Source organism: Procambarus clarkii, chromosome 87 (assembly GCF_040958095.1).
Source record: "Procambarus clarkii isolate CNS0578487 chromosome 87, FALCON_Pclarkii_2.0, whole genome shotgun sequence".
Taxonomy (NCBI): Eukaryota; Metazoa; Arthropoda; class Malacostraca; order Decapoda; family Cambaridae; genus Procambarus; species Procambarus clarkii.
In genome coordinates, this window is record NC_091236.1 from 7,230,465 (window position 1) to 7,250,890 (window position 20,426).

General features: G+C 43.7%; 1 protein-coding gene across 1 annotated transcript in view; it reads right to left on the reverse strand.

Moving 5' to 3' along the window:
- Positions 1-425: 425 nt before the first annotated feature.
- LOC123746960 (peripheral plasma membrane protein CASK) overlaps positions 426-20,426 on the reverse strand; it is a 552,989-nt gene continuing 532,988 nt past the window's right edge. The window contains exons 10-12 of the mRNA XM_069317229.1: positions 5,631-5,813; positions 695-834; positions 426-567 (exon numbers count right to left, since the gene is read on the reverse strand). Coding sequence (XP_069173330.1) covers positions 426-567; positions 695-834; positions 5,631-5,813 — 465 coding nt within the window. The remainder of the gene's footprint in view (positions 568-694; positions 835-5,630; positions 5,814-20,426) is intronic.

The window sequence follows — 20,426 nt, forward strand, 5'->3', positions numbered from 1 at the left end:
GTTTCTGCCTCGTGCGGGAATCCAACCCGCGCCACAGAATTACGAGTCCTGCGCGCTATCTACCAGGCTACGAGGCCCCCTCGTAGCCAATCATCTACAGTTCCGTATATTAACAACCCAATTTCCAAACCGGTGTTTTCTTAGGTCTTTTCTGAATGTAAACTTATTCAATGTATGCAGTGCATGTGGCGCAGTGGTAAGACTCTCGCCCGCGCTTCGCAAGCGATTTGGCCAGGGTTCGTATTCTGGCTGGGGAGGATTGACTAGGTGCCAATCCTTAACTGTACGCCTCTGCATAACTTCAATACCCCAAGGCCATACTCAGGAACCTATACAAATTATCATTATATGCTTCTTATCACACAATAACTATACCGCAATAAGTCGATGCTCCTGATTGCACTCCTCACAGTTCAGTTGATTCCTTAATATCGGCCGCAACTGATGGCACTTTGCCAATAGTTATCGATGAAGTATGACCCAGAGGCCGTGTTTATCTCCGGAAGTCTATCAATACAAGAGACCCCCGGGGAGTGTTTTGCGTGCACAGTATTGGCGAGGTTCAGCCTGAAACACTATAAACTTCGACATTATGAGCTTGTGTTGCGGTGTTGCTTCTACATATGCAATAAACTTATTATTTAATTGCGTCTGTGTGTATTTACTTGACTGCACCTGCAGAGTAATCTTTTACCACATTTCTATTGTCTCAAGCTTTGGTGTGGTGAAAGCTTTGCTTTCTTTAGGTAATGCTTCCATATTTCTAATGCATATTCTTATACTGGTCTCACGTAGGTGCCGTACAGTTATCTTAAGGCCATCATGCACAGGTTCCTGCAGAATAATAAAATATTCACCAGTTTCGAGTAAACATTTGACGTTATGTTCATTGCTTATACGACGTGTACAATTGTTTATGATATAAACTCCTAGGATTTGTTTTACTGACTGGCAAGTTCTGTTAGTTCACTGTCCTCTGTACAAACGTCTCCTGTCTCCTACTTTATTTATCATTACTTAGCATTTATTAAAGTTAAAATCAGGTAGTCATTTTAACAATCAACTTCATAGTTTTCCAGATCCTTCTGAAAAATGCAGGAGCTCTAAGCCAAGGAAATGCTAATAGAGTTACCAGGAATCTTAACAATTCTGAACTTGCCAAATCAGAAAAAAATATCTGGGTTTCATGATTCGCAGAAGTTATCAATGTTCCAATATTTAAAATAAGATAAATAGGATAACAGGATTCATAAAAAGAAGTGTTAATATTAAGACAATGTTTTGTGTTATTCTTTAATTTTAATTTTATTTACTTAATCTTGTTTTTCTTTGATCACCGTTAGTCTAGCAAAAAGCTTGGCTATGTTTGTCAAACAGAATTTTCATTCACAATCCTCTACAGGTGCGATGTCTTGAGTTTTCTTAATAATGAACAAATCCACAAGGGCCGTGACAAGGATTCGAACCTGCGTCCGGGAGCATCCCAGACACTGCCTTAATCGACTGAGCTACGACAGGGTTATGTGTTTCTTGATAACATTTCAAGTATCGTACAGGGAATGTTTGTCATTGACAGAAATCTATAGTTCAAAGTCTCTTGGCTCTTCCCTATATTATATATTGGTATCACATTAGCCCTTAAGTCTATCACAGTCTACTGAAGAACAGTATGTCCTCTCGAATGGTTCGCATATTGCTTATTCAATTTCTTTTAGTACTCTTGGCAAGATTTTAAGTGAGCCACCAGCCTTTGTTACGTCAAGTTGCTAATGCTGCTTCTTCGCCTCGCCCTCCATCACTTCTATTGTGTTCTTATTGGCTTCTGAGAATTGTTCCAGGAGCAGTCCTGAAAACTTCGATGACTTGGATGAGATCTTATCGTTCTCGGCTCTGTCTGGCTGTCTAGTCATTTACTATTTTCTTGCCAATATGGATACGAGAAAGTTTTGATTGGGTCCTGGTCAATTATGTTTCGTCATGCGTGTGTGACTGTGCGCAGTCGCGTGATTTCATCTAGCCTTATCAACCTGAACTTGTGTGGGCTGAGCTTACACAAACATCACAGATCCCTGAACCTTTGGGCTCTTGTCACATCTACGACTGAATCTGCATATGTAGTTTGCCTTCTCCACTTCGCCCCTTAGTTCATTATTCATTTACTCCAATGATATTGTTTATAATGTTGTTCTAACGTTCCTGGGACTTATTCCTGTGTCCCACCTGGTTCCATCTGTGTCCCTTTTGTTAGTGCTCGCCCATTTCAGCTAGTCTAGTTTTGTCTTACATAAATTTGGAGCATTTTGAATGTCGTGATTATGTCTCTCTTCAAGTTGTGTGGTGCAAGGGAATGTTCCGAGAGAATTTTTTTTTTTTGGGGGGGGGGAGGGGGCAAAGAAGACGGAGAGGTGAAGGTGAATGAAAAGGTTTAGAAATGTGGGATACATAGTGAGTGATGATAGCAAGCGGACTGTCCGCCTTGCTGACACCATGTGTGCTTGGTAGTTAAGTTTGCTTTCTTTTTAGCCTTTGGACTAAGATCAAAGTGTAACAGGAGGATAATGCAAGAGAGCGTGGAGCATGGATGGGAGAGTGTAATGAGAGTGGAAAGGGCTGCTGAGCGTGGGAGAGGTGGGGAGAGTCAGGGAAAGAATGGGCTGAAATGAGAAGCAGCGGCCACGGAAGGGAGGGGGGGGGGGGGGGGGGGAAGGGAGGAGGGAAGGGAGGGGGGGGGGGGGGTAAGGGGGTGGGAGCAGTAAGGAGTAGTGTTAGTGCGGGCTCGTGTTGGCTGAGTGGGTCGTAAGAGAGAAGGATGGAGGTCCTTCACGGCCCTGCGTCCTGCTACACACCCCGTCCCCCCACGGGCCCTCAACCCCCACCCCCCCTCCCCCACGGGCCCTCAACCCCCACGGGCCCTCAACCTCCCCCCCTCCCCCACGGGCCCTCAACCCCCCCCCCCTCCCCCACGGGCCCTCAACCCCCCCCCCTCCTCCATCTCCCCATCCCCAATATTCCTCGCCATCCTGCAGGCCACTCGCCGCTTCCTGCCAATATCGATGATGGGCGCATGCACTCTGGTCCTCTGTACTCGTTCCGTTTGTACCCATGCCATCTGTACTCGGAGCGTCTGAGCTCCACCTGTAATCGGGTTCTTGCACTTGGAATGTCTTCACTCGTTCCGCCTGCGTCCAGCACCACTACCAACATCCAGGAAACATATCATAAATTTACTTCTCCATCTGCTTCCTGTGTACACCGAACTTTTGGTTCCCTCTGAGAAAAAAACATTCCATTTGATTTGCTCTCTGGCGGCCAAAGTTGCCGACATCTGAGCCCCGCAGCACTTTACATGCACTGGTTCGTGTCCGCTGGTGAATATATATTCCAAGCACTAATTGTTTGTGAGCTGAAGGGATTGAACATTTTAGATTAATCAGTATTTATCACTTTCAAATTTCTTACTTAAACTATCTAAGAAAATAATTGGCAAAAATCCCAAAGAGTAGATGGAAGCATCAGCCTTAATGAAACGACGTGTATCTGTACTCACCTAATTTTGCATTAAAACATTTAGCTTCAGCTCTTGAACCCCGCTTTTCCAATATCTAAAGGTTGCCTAAAGCAATGACTCGCCACATAACTTTCTATCACATACAGACGAGGAGTCACAATAACGTGGCTGAAATAATCGACAATCAATTGACTTGAGAATGGTTCAGGACGGGCCGAAACGTCGTCCCTTCACTTTCTATTGTGTTTCTATCAGATCTATTTTGTAAATCCCTGAATGGAGTGCGCTGCTATAATCTGCACGTTTACTTGATTACGTTTTTCTTCTAACGCTATAAAAATGCTTTCTCACATCTCTATGGCTCATCAAAGAAAATTTAAAATATTATTTTTCATTGTATATTACAATGAACGCAGTTAATGAATAATAAATGTAAAAACGCCACTGGGACATACACGATGAATAAAGCAAGTAAAGATAAATTAGAGATAATCCCAGCTGAGGAGATAACAGAAATACTGAAAAATCCCAATAATAAACATATCCGCTCCTCCTGAGATGCATATAACTGTCGGAGGAAAAGTAACGACGGTAGCTACAGGAGGGAAAATATACCAGAAAAAAGCTGAACGAAAGAGGAACAGGAGGAATATAATAATAATAATAATAATAATAATAATAATAATAACTCGTCTATGATATGATAAACATTTGTGAGACGTTAAAAACAAGTTATGCGAAGACAAAAATCATAATACCAAGGAGAGAAATGGGAGGAAATGCAGGTGGAAACACCAGGCCAGAAGGAACGGTCTTATCCAGGATTGTGGGATGGGGCGAGGGTGGGGGGGGGGGGGGGTGAGAGTGAGAGAGAGAGAGAGAGAGAGAGAGAGTACCAGTGTGACAATACTTGTTATAGTTACTACAGGTCGTGATAGCTGAAATAAGAACCATGATCCAACTGGAAACCGAGAGCTTCAATTCAACCTTCGGAGGTCGTGGGAGGTGGACATAAGCGGAATCGATTCATCATCAGTAATCTTCATCCGTATATGTGGCTCCGAGTCCCGTTGGGCTGTTAAGATAAGCTGCAGATGTTTTATGTAAAGCTTTCCTAGGTGTTATCACTTATTCTATGCTTGTTAACTACTTGCTCGCCAGGAGAGCAGTGCGGCTGTTCGCACGTAGTGTGAGCGCTCACCGAGAAAATTAGAATCATCTCGGAGAAAAAGAAGCAAGATGTGTTGTCGCAAGTTGTGAGAACGTCGTAACTAATATGGTGTCGCTGTCCATAGATTGGGCCAGGATGCCTGTTAGGCTTAGGCAGGCCCTCGTATACCAACTACCAACCTTTCCCAAGATGAGACCTATAACAGTTACTTAATTCCAAGGTACCTATTTCCTGCTAGGTGAAGAGGTTCATCTAGCCTGTATTTAGGTGAATACAGGCATCACGTGACAGTAAAAGTTGCCCAAATCTTTCTGTTCCGCCCGGAGACCGAACCCGGGATCCACGGCTGAGCCGAGGACACATGGAACCTAGAGGAGACTGTTCGGCCTTAAGATCAAGCTGTTTGTTCAGTGAGGCGTTGTTATGACTTGTTGACACAAACATGGGTAATTCTGACGTCACAGATGGTCATTAGATTGAAGTAGTAGAACGGAAAATTTAAGCTTTGCACGTATCCCCAAGGAAGCAAACACGGGTTTTTGTGTTTTCCCCAAGGAAACACACACACGCAAACTTTTACAACGAACAAAACTGAACACCAAGATGTTGACACTGACCGTGGGAATGTGCTACGAGGTGTAACTACTACTGATACACATGTAAACTCATAACATTTAACACGTCACTGTACCTAAAGATACGATTTGTATACTTACAGCATTGAAACAAGTCAATGAACTGACATCTGATGTTTAGTTATCTGGAAAACGTCCACATCAGATTACTGCCACTCACTTTCTCTGAGAAGTCTTACAATGGCTACCATCACGCATCGTAATTTTTTATTTTAAATTCACAAATCCCAAACAAACTTGTGGACGATGACGAACAATACGACGACACTTGTGTTTCAAGCAAGACAGTGAGCTGGCTGCCTCACCCGTTCACTACAAGGAGGTCACCTACCCGTATATGCGGTTCTCCCAGGAGTTCTCGTAGCTCGTCCACCTCAGGAATCATGGCGTCGTCGTAGTCTCGCATGAGGTCGACCACATCTCTGGCAATCTCTACGGCGTCCTGGGCCACACCTCCGCGACCCGGGGACACCGAGGCACTGTGAATCCGGTCGTACAGCTGTGGGAGAAAGAGAGAGAGAACATGTTACTGCGGCTACTAACGAATGGGAAGCAAGGTAAAGTCAGGTAAGTATGAAGGGAAGCAGAGGAGATGGGGATGGGAGCAGAGGGGAGATGGGGGAAGGGAGAAGGTAGGGGATGGAAGGGGAAAAGACAGGTAGAAGTGGAATGGGAGCAAAGTAGCTAGAATTTCAATGATGTGGAAAAGGCATAACAGCTGGCAAGATAACTGGGCCAGGCATTAATGAAATAAGAAAAACACAAAAAAATAAAAAAATAGGCAATAAAAATGCAAGACGCTAGAATATTACTTCTAACATACCTGATCATTACCATTTGTACTATATCATGTTGGATCATTAATATTTGTACTTTAGCGTATGTAATCATCAATATATGTACTATATCATACAACATATACATTGAAGACCGAATTGTTGAGAAAGCAATGATTCGTAAGCCGGCGGATTACCAAACACCCTCGTTATTAAGAGTTCCTCTCTCGCACAACAATAACGGCTTCACAATGATGTTAAGCCATCACTAAACATCATCAGGTGTTGACCTCATCGGCCGGTCTCTACAGCATCAGCATCTACTGCCTAAATAAAACAGAAGTGAATAATACCTACTGGGCCGGGCAGAGGCTTAGGGCCCGCGCAGGAATAGCATTGAAAAAAGAAATGGTCTCGACAGCTGGACTCAACAATGTCAAGTCAGCGTCCCTGAGCTGAAGAGCGATTGCAGAGTGGATCCTCTCATGCAACCTTCAGCAATAACAAGACCAGGCTGTGGCCATTCGCCAGTCCTTCTCCAATCAGGACGTTCTCTCCTTTTTCCACACAGGGGGAAAAAAACTGCTTTGCCTAACCAGCAACGTTCGAACCCAAGCAACCCACCCAACCTATTGAGGCTGATACACAGAAAACGTTAATATTACGGTGCTCGATTTTTTAACTATACGTCGCATTTTTTAACGGATTGGTCGATTCCGTATACAATGTATTGGGTGAAAGGACATGTTTCTATAATAACCAGCCTAGACGCTGGTCTGTGTACACAACACAGCCAGCCTAGAGTCTGGTCTGTGTTACACAGCCAGCCAGGAGCCTGGTCTGTGTACACCGCCAGCCAGGAGCCTGGTCTGTGTACACCGCCAGCCAGGAGCCTGGTCTGTGTACACCACACCGCCAGCCAGGAGCCTGGTCTGTGTACACCGCCAGCCAGGAGCCTGGTCTGTGTACACCGCCAGCCAGGAGCCTGGTCTGTGTACACCGCCAGCCAGCCAGGAGCCTGGTCTGTGTACACCGCCAGCCAGGAGCCTGGTCTGTGTACACCACACCGCCAGCCAGGAGCCTGGTCTGTGTACACCACACCGCCAGCCAGGAGCCTGGTCTGTGTACACAGCCACCCAGGAGCCTGGTCTGTGTACACCGCCAGCCAGGAGCCTGGTCTGTGTACACCGCCAGCCAGGAGCCTGGTCTGTGTACACCGCCAGCCAGCCAGGAGCCTGGTCTGTGTACACCGCCAGCCAGGAGCCTGGTCTGTGTACACCGCCAGCCAGCCAGGAGCCTGGTCTGTGTACACAGCCAGCCAGCCAGGAGCCTGGTCTGTGTACACCGCCAGCCAGGAGCCTGGTCTGTGTACACCGCCAGCCAGGAGCCTGGTCTGTGTACACCGCCAGCCAGGAGCCTGGTCTGTGTACACCGCCAGCCAGGAGCCTGGTCTGTGTACCCCGCCAGCCAGGAGCCTGGTCTGTGTACACCGCCAGCCAGGAGCCTGGTCTGTGTACACAGCCAGCCAGGAGCCTGGTCTGTGTACCCCGCCAGCCAGGAGCCTGGTCTGTGTACACCGCCAGCCAGCCAGGAGCCTGGTCTGTGTACACAGCCAGCCAGCCAGGAGCCTGGTCTGTGTACACCGCCAGCCAGGAGCCTGGTCTGTGTACACCGCCAGCCAGCCAGGAGCCTGGTCTGTGTACACAGCCAGCCAGCCAGGAGCCTGGTCTGTGTACACCGCCAGCCAGGAGCCTGGTCTGTGTACACCGCCAGCCAGCCAGGAGCCTGGTCTGTGTACACCGCCAGCCAGCCAGGAGCCTGGTCTGTGTACACAGCCAGCCAGCCAGGAGCCTGGTCTGTGTACACCGCCAGCCAGGAGCCTGGTCTGTGTACACAGCCAGCCAGCCAGGAGCCTGGTCTGTGTACACCGCCAGCCAGGAGCCTGGTCTGTGTACACCGCCAGCCAGGAGCCTGGTCTGTGTACACCGCCAGCCAGGAGCCTGGTCTGTGTACACAGCCAGCCAGCCAGGAGCCTGGTCTGTGTACACCGCCAGCCAGGAGCCTGGTCTGTGTACACAGCCAGCCAGCCAGGAGCCTGGTCTGTGTACACCGCCAGCCAGGAGCCTGGTCTGTGTACACCGCCAGCCAGGAGCCTGGTCTGTGTACACCGCCAGCCAGCCAGGAGCCTGGTCTGTGTACACCGCCAGCCAGGAGCCTGGTCTGTGTACACAGCCAGCCAGCCAGGAGCCTGGTCTGTGTACACCGCCAGCCAGGAGCCTGGTCTGTGTACACAGCCAGCCAGCCAGGAGCCTGGTCTGTGTACACCGCCAGCCAGGAGCCTGGTCTGTGTACACCGCCAGCCAGGAGCCTGGTCTGTGTACCCCGCCAGCCAGGAGCCTGGTCTGTGTACACAGCCAGCCAGGAGCCTGGTCTGTGTACACAGCCAGCCAGCCAGGAGCCTGGTCTGTGTACACCGCCAGCCAGGAGCCTGGTCTGTGTACACCGCCAGCCAGGAGCCTGGTCTGTGTACCCCGCCAGCCAGGAGCCTGGTCTGTGTACACAGCCAGCCAGGAGCCTGGTCTGTGTACACAGCCAGCCAGCCAGGAGCCTGGTCTGTGTACACCGCCAGCCAGGAGCCTGGTCTGTGTACACCGCCAGCCAGGAGCCTGGTCTGTGTACCCCGCCAGCCAGGAGCCTGGTCTGTGTACCCCGCCAGCCAGGAGCCTGGTCTGTGTACACAACCAGCAATGTCAAGAACGAGATCATAAGATCCAAATTTAAAACAAGAATGTCAACCACCATCACAAAACAGACAAAAAATATAACATTGTAAGTTCAGTCTGAGGCGGCCAGGCGAGGCTATTAGGCTAAATTGGGCTTGGTACCAGAGCACCGGGCACTAATCAGAGTAAAATACGCGTGTTGGCCCAGGAAATTACCCAATTTAATCTGAGTGATCCTCCCCGACGGTAAATACAGGGTGACTAGCGGTTATTACTGCACTGTAAGCAAAGATGGCCAGTGTTGTGTTACGCCAAAATGCGCTACTAATTTATAGGGAGCATTTGAGAAAATTAAATATGATATTAATATCGAAGTATTACGTTGATTTATTCATAGTGAAGAGCGATATATTTACCGTACATTTATATTTTGTGTTTTCGGGATTACTGAACACTATTATCTTAGATTGAGTTAGACGAGGTTAATTAGGTAAGGTAGTTTAATATTTCCTCTAGTATACAAAATCGCACATCTGAATTCCTGTATTTTTTTTAATTATCAGGGGAAAGCGCCAAGTCATTACGATTTTATAGCACTTTTAAGGGGTCAGGATAAGGATATGGGATGGGACGGAGGAAATGAATGGTGCCCAACCACTTGGACGGTCGGGGATTGAAAGCCGACCTGCATGAAGCGAGACCGTCGCTCTACCGTCCATTCAAAGAGGATGGGTTGAAATCCTGCAAGTGACATCCAATTAAGCCACGCAGTTTTCTAGCCGTATATAGGCTATGTTATGAAGACCCTATATGCAAGTCCTACAACGCCCTACAGACCTGTATAAAACAAATCAGAGTGGCCACATAGGCATGACTCCCAGTAACACAGCACCACATTAGACTGTATCCAGACATCACCCAGCTGAGTTGTCCAGTAGCGGGAAGACAGCTAAGGCATGTCATCAAATATATACAAGAAAAAGGACAAGTAAGAGGAAGACAGAGGAAGACTGGCGTCACTGACAACCATACGACCCAAGTACATTAAATATTATTAAAGAACCAACTAGTTGAACATCTCGGGGGAAAAATGTAAAGAAATTACCAATGCGGATTTAATGAAGGGAAATCGTACTTAACTGGTGTCAAACTAAGTCATTTAATGAAGGGAAATCGTACTTAACTGGTGTCAAACTAAGTTGACGACATTCAGGCAAGGCAACGAATGATGGTATGTTGAAACCTTCGAAACTGAAAATCCTTTCACAAAGTGTACTATAGAAACTTATGAAACAGGCCAGAGTAGATGAGAGAGCGCTAATATGTGGGGAGAAAGTACCTACTAGACAAGATGCAGTAGTCAAAGAAGAAGAACTTAAATTGATGGAGTAACAAACAGGGTCACACAAGGATCTGTTATAGGACTTATCCTGAACTTGATCAGGATAGGCTCCAAGATGTAATATTTTTCAGTTAACCCAAAATGAATGAGCCGAGTTGGGACAGAATAATAATACTCCACCATGACCAAGACATCCTGCAGAGTTGATCCAAGGAATGGCTACTGGAATTGACCACCAGGAACTGTAAGGTGATAACAATGGACAGGGGACCAACACGACGGTACACAGTGACAGAGAACCACCTCTCAAACTCAAAAGTAAAAGTAAAGCTGGTATAATGCAAGACGTAGTAAAGTAGCACACATAACTATGATAACATCATGACAAAACATTCAGAAAACTGTACAACACGTATATGAGACCAGTCCCAGATAATACAGCCCAGAGCTGGACACCACTACCCCCCCCCCCCCCCCCACCACCAACCTCAAAAATGCATATGTGTGAAAACGTGCAGACGTTTACAACAAGGTTTGCTAAACATTTTGCAGCCTATCATCAAAACAAAAGACAGACGGGTTCACAAAGTTCAAGTCAAGTACTGATATCACAATTACATTCGTCAGTATCTGACGTGTCATCTACTTGACCATGGTTGAAGCCATGTCTCATAACGTTCTCTATCTACTTTCAGCTGGAACTGTTAACACTTCCCAAGTCAACCTTGAGTATATAAACCCTGGGAATATAAACCCTGGGAATATAAACCCTGGGAATATAAACCCTGGGAATATAAACCCTGGGAATATAAACCCTGGGTATATAAACCCTGGGAATATAAACCCTGGGAATATAAATCCTGGGAATATAAACCCTGGGTATATAAACCCTGGGAATATAAACCCTGGGAATATAAACCCTGGGTATATAAACCCTGGGAATATAAACCCTGGGAATATAAACCCTGGGAATATAAACCCTGGGAATATAAACCCTGGGTATATAAACCCTGGGAATATAAACCCTGGGAATATAAACCCTGGGAATATAAACCCTGGGTATATAAACCCTGGGAATATAAACCCTGGGTATATAAACCCTGGGAATATAAACCCTGGGAATATAAACCCTGGGAATATAAACCCTGGGAATATAAACCCTGGGTATATAAACCCTGGGAATATAAACCCTGGGAATATAAACCCTGGGAATATAAACCCTGGGAATATAAACCCTGGGTATATAAACCCTGGGTATATAAGCCCTAAGCATATAATATAAATCTTGATTTGAGAAAATTCGCTTGGTTTTATAACATACGAAATTTTAATCTTCTCAATGAGATAACTTCGTTTTAGATAGATTAGCCATATTTCTTTTAGGTGTCCACGAACAAACGTTTCTATTTATTTATTTATTTAGTTACATATAAAATTGTGATTACATTCTTGTACAGCCACTAATACACATAGCGTTTCGGGCAGGTCCTTAATCATATGTTTCCCGGAATACGACCCGCCAAATCGTTTAACAACCAGGTACCCATTTTACTATTGGATAAACTGAGTCTATAGTTAAGAATTGACACCCAGTAAATCCTCCCCGGCCAGGATACGAACCAGGACAAAGCGCTCTCGAAACGCCAAGCGAGTGTCTTAACCACTACACCACGGGGACTGTTTCTATTGATAAAGATACTTTAGGCCAAAGAGAAGACAAAGCGATAACAATCGTGAATATACACTCAAAGATGAGACTTATTCGTAGATAACGTACCGCCATTGAGTGTTTGATGTTCATACAAAAATAGAAGCAAAAACTAAATTAAATAAGTTTTTGTACACATAATTAGTCAATACAAATGGAGCCTGTAAGAGGAAATTCTTGCTGCTGTAGTTCCCCCCTTAGCGTTAACAGAAAATGGACCAAAAATATTGAAGAAAATGGGCTTCAATTTGCTCGATAGAAAATGGACTTCATAGCAGCATAACTATTCCAAATATATAAAATTTGAAGACTGAATGTATGCCTAATAAAGAGGCTCAATGAGGATTGCTGACAAGCGGGAAATCTCTAGTTCATTATGAACAATTTAAAATCTATAACGCGCTCATAAACGTTAAATTTCCATATTATAAAAATTATATTTTACATATACTCATAATAAAAGGGACATTAACATTCATGAACATATAACAGTGATATTTAAATATATTATTAAATAATTAAAATACATACACAGGGTAAATTACATAGTGATATATCTATCAATAGCAATTTAAGTAATCATAGTGTTAACGCATTCGGATTTCAAGAGGGTTAAACAATAACAGGGGCGGTTAAAAGCCTAGTCAAATAATCATAGCCAAATATATCAAAACTTGGAGTACCAGTGATCAGTCATAAACAGCGGTTAATTGGTGTCCAATTTGTTGAGAAAAATCCAGTCAAATGGGAATTTTTACTCATCCAAGTCTCTTAGAAGAGCTGTTATTACTTCAAAGACTGAAAATGATTAACCATTCGATTTAACTATTGAAAAATGTACACACATACACACACACACATTATATATATATATATATATATATATATATATATATATATATATATATATATATATATATATATATATATATATATATATATATATATATATATATATGTGTGTGCATTTAAGCAATCACATTTTAATTAAGCTGAAACGCGCTTAAATGATCAATATAAATTTGACAGGACAAAAATCCTGTTTCAATTAATGAGATGTTAACCAGGGCACAAACGTCGCAGGCTTTCTATGCTTCTGTCAGCCTAGAGCCCATCAGGATTCTATGGTTTAATTGTCAAAAATAGTGTAAAGCAGTAGAAGGGCGAGAGGTGTTTCACCTGACTAGTAACATAGAGGCAGCGACGCTCAGGAGCTACAACACTTCCCCAAGAAACTCACTGTCTTGAGATAGATAAGTAACTAACCCACAACTGCACTCTTGCTCTTAGTATAGCGCTCGCCCTGGCTGGTAGTGTGATTATTGATATGATAGGATGATTATTGACATGATAGGATGATTATTGACATGATAGGATGATTATTGACATGATAGGATGATTATTGACATGATAGGATGATTATTGACATGATAGGATGATTATTGACATGATAGGATGATTATTGACATGATAGGATGATTATTGACATGATAGGATGATTATTGACATGATAGGATGATTATTGACATGATAGGGTGATTATTGACATGATTCTGTGATTATTGACATGATTGGGTGACTTTGGACCTGATAGGGTGATTACTGACATGATTGGGTGATTATTGACATGGTTGTGTGATTATTGACATGATAGAGTGATTATTGACATGATAGAGTGATTATTGACATGACTGTCTGACTATTGACATGACTGATTACTGACATTACTACCAGGGGGTCTGGTAGCTGAGTGGACAGCGCGCAGGACTTGCAATTCTGTGGCCCTGGTTCGATTCCCGGACCAGGCAGAAACAAATGGGCAAAGTATCTCTCACCCTCAATGTCCCTGTTACTAGCAGTAAATAGGTACCTGTGAGTTAGACAGCTGTTACGGAGTTGCTTCCTGTGTGTGTGTGTGGGTGTGTGTGGAAAACAAATTAGTTAGTACTTAGTAACAGTTAATTGACAGTTGAGAGACGGGTTGAAAGAGCAAAGCTCAACCCCCGCAAACACAACTAGATGAATACATGATAATGATTATTGACATGAGTGTGTGACTATTAACATGACTGATTACCGACATAATAGAGTGATTATTGACATTATTGACATGCTAGAATGATTATTGATATGCTAGACGATTACTGACATGACAGGGTGGCAAGATTATTACCGACATGTCAAGAGCGAATACGTTTCACTCACTCCCAGCTCAGTGCTGTAAATAAACAATAATAAACGCAACTAAAACAAATCTTCATACCCTTACTCAGGCTTTACAATGCATAAACTCACAATGCATAATTATAATAACGTATATTTGAGAAAGCATTTGTTATTACTCCGTGTGAAGCAATTATTATGTCAGTTGCTGTCCAGATATATAAGACATATATTGACTTACCAAATCTACGGAAGACAGTATTTGACTTAAAGCTTGGTTTGGAAAAAGGTGTAAAAAGACTTAATTAATTATCCGCCTCATGTGTGTGTGTCGCTGTTAAATAATATAATATGACTGTAAAGTTATATTAGGGCAATGTATGAGCCAAGGGCTACTTTAAAATTTGGTCTTGTTCTTCGTAAACTTGATCACAATGACGGATATAATTCTGGGGACCAGTTGGGATGTGATTTTCTCTCCGGTAAAAGTTTCCTGATTGCAGAGTCTCGTTGTTTGATTTGTAAGCTCGTTTTGGGGCTAAATTGTTTACTTACCAAAGAACTTTTCTACAGGGGGCGCTATTAGCTGAGTGGACAGTACGCGGGAATCGTAATCCTGTGGCCTGGGTTCGATTCCCTGTGCCGGCGAGAAATAATGGGCAGAGTTTCTTTCACCTTGATGCCCCTATCATCTAGCAGGAATTAGGTACCTGGGAGTTGGACAGCTGTTACGGGCTGCTTCCTGGGTGTGTGTGTGGAAAAAAATTGTTAGTAGTTAGTGACAGTTGATTGATTTGCAGTTGGGAGGCGGGCCGAAAGAGCAGAGCTCAACTTCAGCAAGCACAACTAGGTGAACACATGTTCATGTAGGTGTAACAAGCGTGTGGGAGAGATCAACTGTTCGTCTCCAATAATACATGATATTTTGACGAAAAAATCCCCTAAACCAAAAATAGTGCAGTGTATATCATAGCTGCTCGCTAAATTGACGGACTGTTACCTTTCCTATTCGTGGGTCTATCGCTAAGGTTAGGTTAGGTTAGGTTAGGTTAGGTTAGGTTAGGTTAGGTTCGGGAAATTTAGTTTAACATTTATGTGACGTTTTGACTACTCGTGAGGACGGGCTGAAGAACAAGTACAAGCATATAACAAAAAGAGTAATATTAATATTAATATTACCCGTATATACCGGGGGATGGGGGCCATTTAGTTTCTTTGGAGAGTCATACAATCATAGGTAAAGGATTGAATATTCTCAACTCCAAATCGAAGCTAAGACGATTCATAGAAAATGGAACAGATTAAAGAAAGTGGGGAAATCGTGAGAAGGAGGGACTAAAGTCTCTCGGATCTCAAACACTTTTTTTTTTTTTTTTTGCTTTTGAATTATGTGCAGAGAGGGATGGTGAGTAAATATGAAAAAGTATAAACAAAAAATCGGGAAAGTGGGTTCGCTGACCATACTTTTGAAAACGGCTTCAGTGGTAATTGTAGCCTCGATGGTTCCCTCTAAATAGCCATGATGCAAGACTATCTAAACAATCAGCCTACCTTGCAGAACTACCTATTCTGCTTCTCAACCCAGTCCCGTCCATATTGATGCTGCTGTCGTTGAGTGAGCCCAATACCGACCACAGGCGATGTCCTATATCGAGATACAGGGTAACGAGACGCTGATCTAAACATTCAGCTCGAAAATAGCACAAAAAGACTTCACGTAACATCCAAATGGAACACAAACACGCTGGAAAAATTGCCAGGTCTTCCATTGCTGGAAATGGAGCTACCTAGTCCTTGTCCCTAGCAACGCTAACAGAACGTTGCCATGCCCCTAGCCAAGTTAATGGAACACCACCTTGCCCCTAGCAAAGTTAATGAAACTTCGCCTTGACCCTGGCCAAAATAATGGAACATGGGCTTGCCCCTATGCAAGCTGATAGAATATCGCCCTTATCTTGAGGTTATCTTGAGATGATTTCGGGGCTTTAGTGTCCCCGCGGCCCGGTCCTCGACTAGGCCTCCACCCCCAGGAAGCAGCCCGTGACAGCTGACTAACACCCAGGTACCTATTTTACTGCTAGGTAACAGGGGCATAGGGTGAAAGAAACTCTGCCCATTGTTTCTCGCCGGCGCCGGGGATCGAACCCGGGACCACAGGATCACAAGCCCAGTGTGCTGTCCGCTCGGCCGACCGGCTCCCGGTAGTAAGGTAATTAACCCAAGGTAACCCAAGGTAACCCTTGGGTTAAATGTAAGTAAAAAAAAATAACTATTATTTCCCTTACCTCCTTATGTTCCATCTTTAGCTCAACGTAATGTCCCTGTTTATTTTATTCATAACATTCTCTTATACTCATTATATTTCTATTCATCCTCTACTCACCTTATCCATACCGTCCCTTTGTACTCAAATAAAATACATCATCTCCACACCTCAATGGCTACACCATAATTAACGCTAAGAAATTACGACAAAGATATTAAGGAAAATGTCTGAAAGTACCGAGGAAGCAATTTCACAGTTGTCAAGAGTAATATTAACGACAGTGACCTCAACCCAAGTCTTGTTTGTAGTCCGCTTACTCGAAGATGTTAGTCACGTACTTTTAACTCTGTTCCAATAGTTTGAACAGATCTACAATTGCCGGAACAACAGTGGGCATCTTCAAGAGGAAACTAGATTTATTCCTCCAAGGAGTGCCGGACCAACCGGGCTGTGGTGGGTATGTGGGCCTGCGGGCCGTTCTCCAAGCAACAGCCTGGTGGACCAAACTCTCACAAGTCGAGCCTGGCCTCGGGCCGGGCTTGGGGAGTAGAAGAACTCCCAGAACCCCATCAACCAACCAGATCTGCAGAACTTATCACGAAGCAACCACGTTAATCATTAACCCGGACAGATGCTGTTAAAAATAAACTGAATAATTATTGGGTGTCTGGATGAGTTAATTACTGACACATAAGGATTCCAAAATCTAGATTATAATTAAAACAATTACGTATTATGTTATTATGATTTTCCGTTGTACATATTTCCATAATTAATTATGAATATACTAGCATTTATAAATGACGTCTGGATTTTGTCGACTGACTGTAAAAGGCGCACTGACTGGATAGTTACATCACCTAAAACAGTTAACCATCAACAAATATGACAGTATATGCTTCTGATACCCCCCTCCCCCCCTCACACCACAATGCCAGATACCACAAAAAGTTTTTTTTATTCTGCTTTCAAGTAAATGATAAATTGTGTATCTATCTATTCATGCCACGTCTTTGCCCTAAATAACATTCACATTCATATTACCTTATAAACAGCAATCGTGTAGTTTTATCTCTCAGTGGAAGTCATTCTTATATATATATATATATATATATATATATATATATATATATATATATATATATATATATATATATATATATATATATATATATATATATATTTATCATAAAAAGAAAGGTGAAACGCCATGCAACCTCTGAAGAGTCAACTAACATAACACCTGTACCCCACGTTAGACTGTTTTACAGGAACTTCTTTTCGACGGCTCATAAAACGGAGGAAAATGTCCTGAAAGATATTATTAATAGGAACGTTATCTCTACAGACAAAAATCAGAAAATACAATTGACAATTTACTACAAAAAAAACCGGCAAACCTACTCATGAAAAACTCCCCAGACACCAAACAGAACGTCTTGAAGGAAACCCACGTCGTCTATGCCTTCACATGCCCACTTTGGGACTGTAAGCCCTAAAGATCTAAGTATATGGGCAAGACAACAACGTCTCTTTCTAGGCGTTTAACAATGCACAAACAACAGTATGTATATATATATACATACATATATATATATATATATATATATATATATATATATATATATATATATATATATATATATATATATATTTAGGGGTACCACCACTGGTTTAATTAAAGGGACCCACATCCTCGAAGAAAATAAATAGTGTTCAGAGAAGACCTTGTGGATTCTCACTGAATACTTTAATCTTTTCCTCTCCTACCACCCCTATTTTTATTTTTTTTTATTGTAATGCTACAGTTTACATAAAACACACACTTACATAACAATATACCAATCAGTGTTCGAAGACCTCGTCCAACTCTTCGGGGGTCGGGTGCGTACCCAAGATACAGCACGCATTTCCCCTCTGAACAGCGACACTGAGGCGCTGAAACATGAAACTGGCCGCTCTTGGGTCTCTAGTCTTCCCAATGAGTTCCTCGCCCAGCTCCTTCAGGAACTTAAGTGCAATTTACCCCAGGCGCCCAGAGTCTCAGAGCCTATTGGCACGAACCTGTAACAACGTTCTAGGTCCCTGTACTTGTTAGTTTTCTGGGTCTCCCTGAAGGTGGCCGCCCCGCCTCCCTCAGCTGTGCTGTAAGGTAGATAGGTATCAGCCAATGTGGATGCACACGTGTAGTCCCACACGACCTGTTTACCTTCCATCCACGGCTGCAGGGTGACTCCATCTGGGCGTTTTTGGCTGTTGTCAGGCCTGCACAACTGAGGTTGGGATAAATGCCTCCAGCCCCAGATAAGATTAATGACACGACGAATCTTGACCGGTTGTCTCTTGCGGTAAGCTGAGAAACGAGGTCGTTGGACGTTAAAACTAAATTAATTCGTCACATTTTATCTAGATTTAGTGGTGGTGACAGTCCCATTAACTAAGCGAGGCACGAGTCGTGGCTCCATTAGCTAAGCGAAGCACGAGTCGACACTCCATTAGCTAGGTGAGGCGCTAGGCAACATAACCTAAGCGAGGTTCCATTAGCGTAACTAGGGGGGCAAGGCGTCATTCCATTAGTTAGATGAGGGACAAGACGATTCAAATTGTTTGGAGGGACAGAGCTTAACGAAGGGCAAGACAAGACACCGTTAATCTAGCGAGGAGAGTTCCATTAGTTTATCGCAGGGCAAGACGAGTTTGGTTAGAGTAAAGGTGATGTTCCATTTGGTTGGCGTCTATCAAGTCTTGCAGTTACCAATCGTGTTGCTCCCTGGGTAACGCAAACATCATACACGTACGCAAACATCAACGGCCCATCATACACACACACACATGATAATGAATAACCTAAGCGGTCCAAGTACCTGGGGTGCCAGACCTAAATGCCAATATACCAGAATATACATTAACTTGGCGAAGTCGCAGTGGTTTAGTGAGGATGAGAAGCCTTTTCGTAAGCGTGACGTGGGGCGCACTAGCACTCCCCTCATTCCAATCAATTTAGTTTAACAAGTTAAAAATCAAAGTTAAATTTCTGAACAAAGTGACACTTGAACAGTAACCACACAAGAAACATATAAAGAAACAATGTGATTGTAAATTTCATTTTAGTAATTACTGTGGGTGTGGCAGCAGCTGGAGGAGTTGGGCCTAATCTTTAATTCCGTCTTGAGGTTTAATGGCCGATTGGTGCTATTTTTGGCCCCTCAGGGGTCCCTTTGGGCTCAACCCTGTTCTTACTTTGCACTGCAACTCTCAACAGTCTATATTGGCTGCCATGGTCTGTACACGAATAGGCAAATTAGGAAGTATTTATCTCATTTTACTGAACAGAGGCCTTAGTAAACGGAACTGTGATGGCTAGCATCTGGATGTGATGAAATCTACCAGTGGCATCACACCATTCCATGACGTCGACTGACAATTATGAATATGATACTCATCTACACGTATCTTCGATATTTGTAATAAAATCATCACTGCAACAGTGCACTGAATTATATATTATTTTGTATTTCCCAGTTGTAACAATGAACGCCTGCCAGGGCACAATGTACTGAGTGCCATTAAATACTGAAGAGAAATGCAGAACCAATTTTTCCACGACTTAGCATGCTCTTGACAACTGAGTACTGTTAAATATTCCCAATTATTATAACAACTATAGTGTACACGCTAATAACAGGTACTATACACGTATAAGTTACCAACAACGATGAACGTTGCGTATCAGATATTTAAGAGAGTAAACGCGCCATGGTCACAAAAGCGCCAAGAAAGGAATTATATCGCACAAATAACATCTGCTACATCACACATCACCTCCACTGGCGGCGCGGGAAAAATAATTCATTAATCGGGACGACGCTCACAGCCTCAAAGGGAATCCTGTGTGGCACGTGTTTACACCACGTAACCCCGACTCATGTTTCTGAGAGGTCGTAGAGAGAAGGAATCAGCAGGTTGGACGGCTGGCGTCAGGTGCCACACTGCCAGCCGTCCAGTGGAGGTCCTGGGGGAGGGGAGGGCGGGCTGGAAGAGGTATTGAGCGAAGTATATATCATTACATTTTTGCGTTAATACCTTTATCATGTGAACAACGTTCAAAATGGTAGTTACTTTACAGACGAAGCG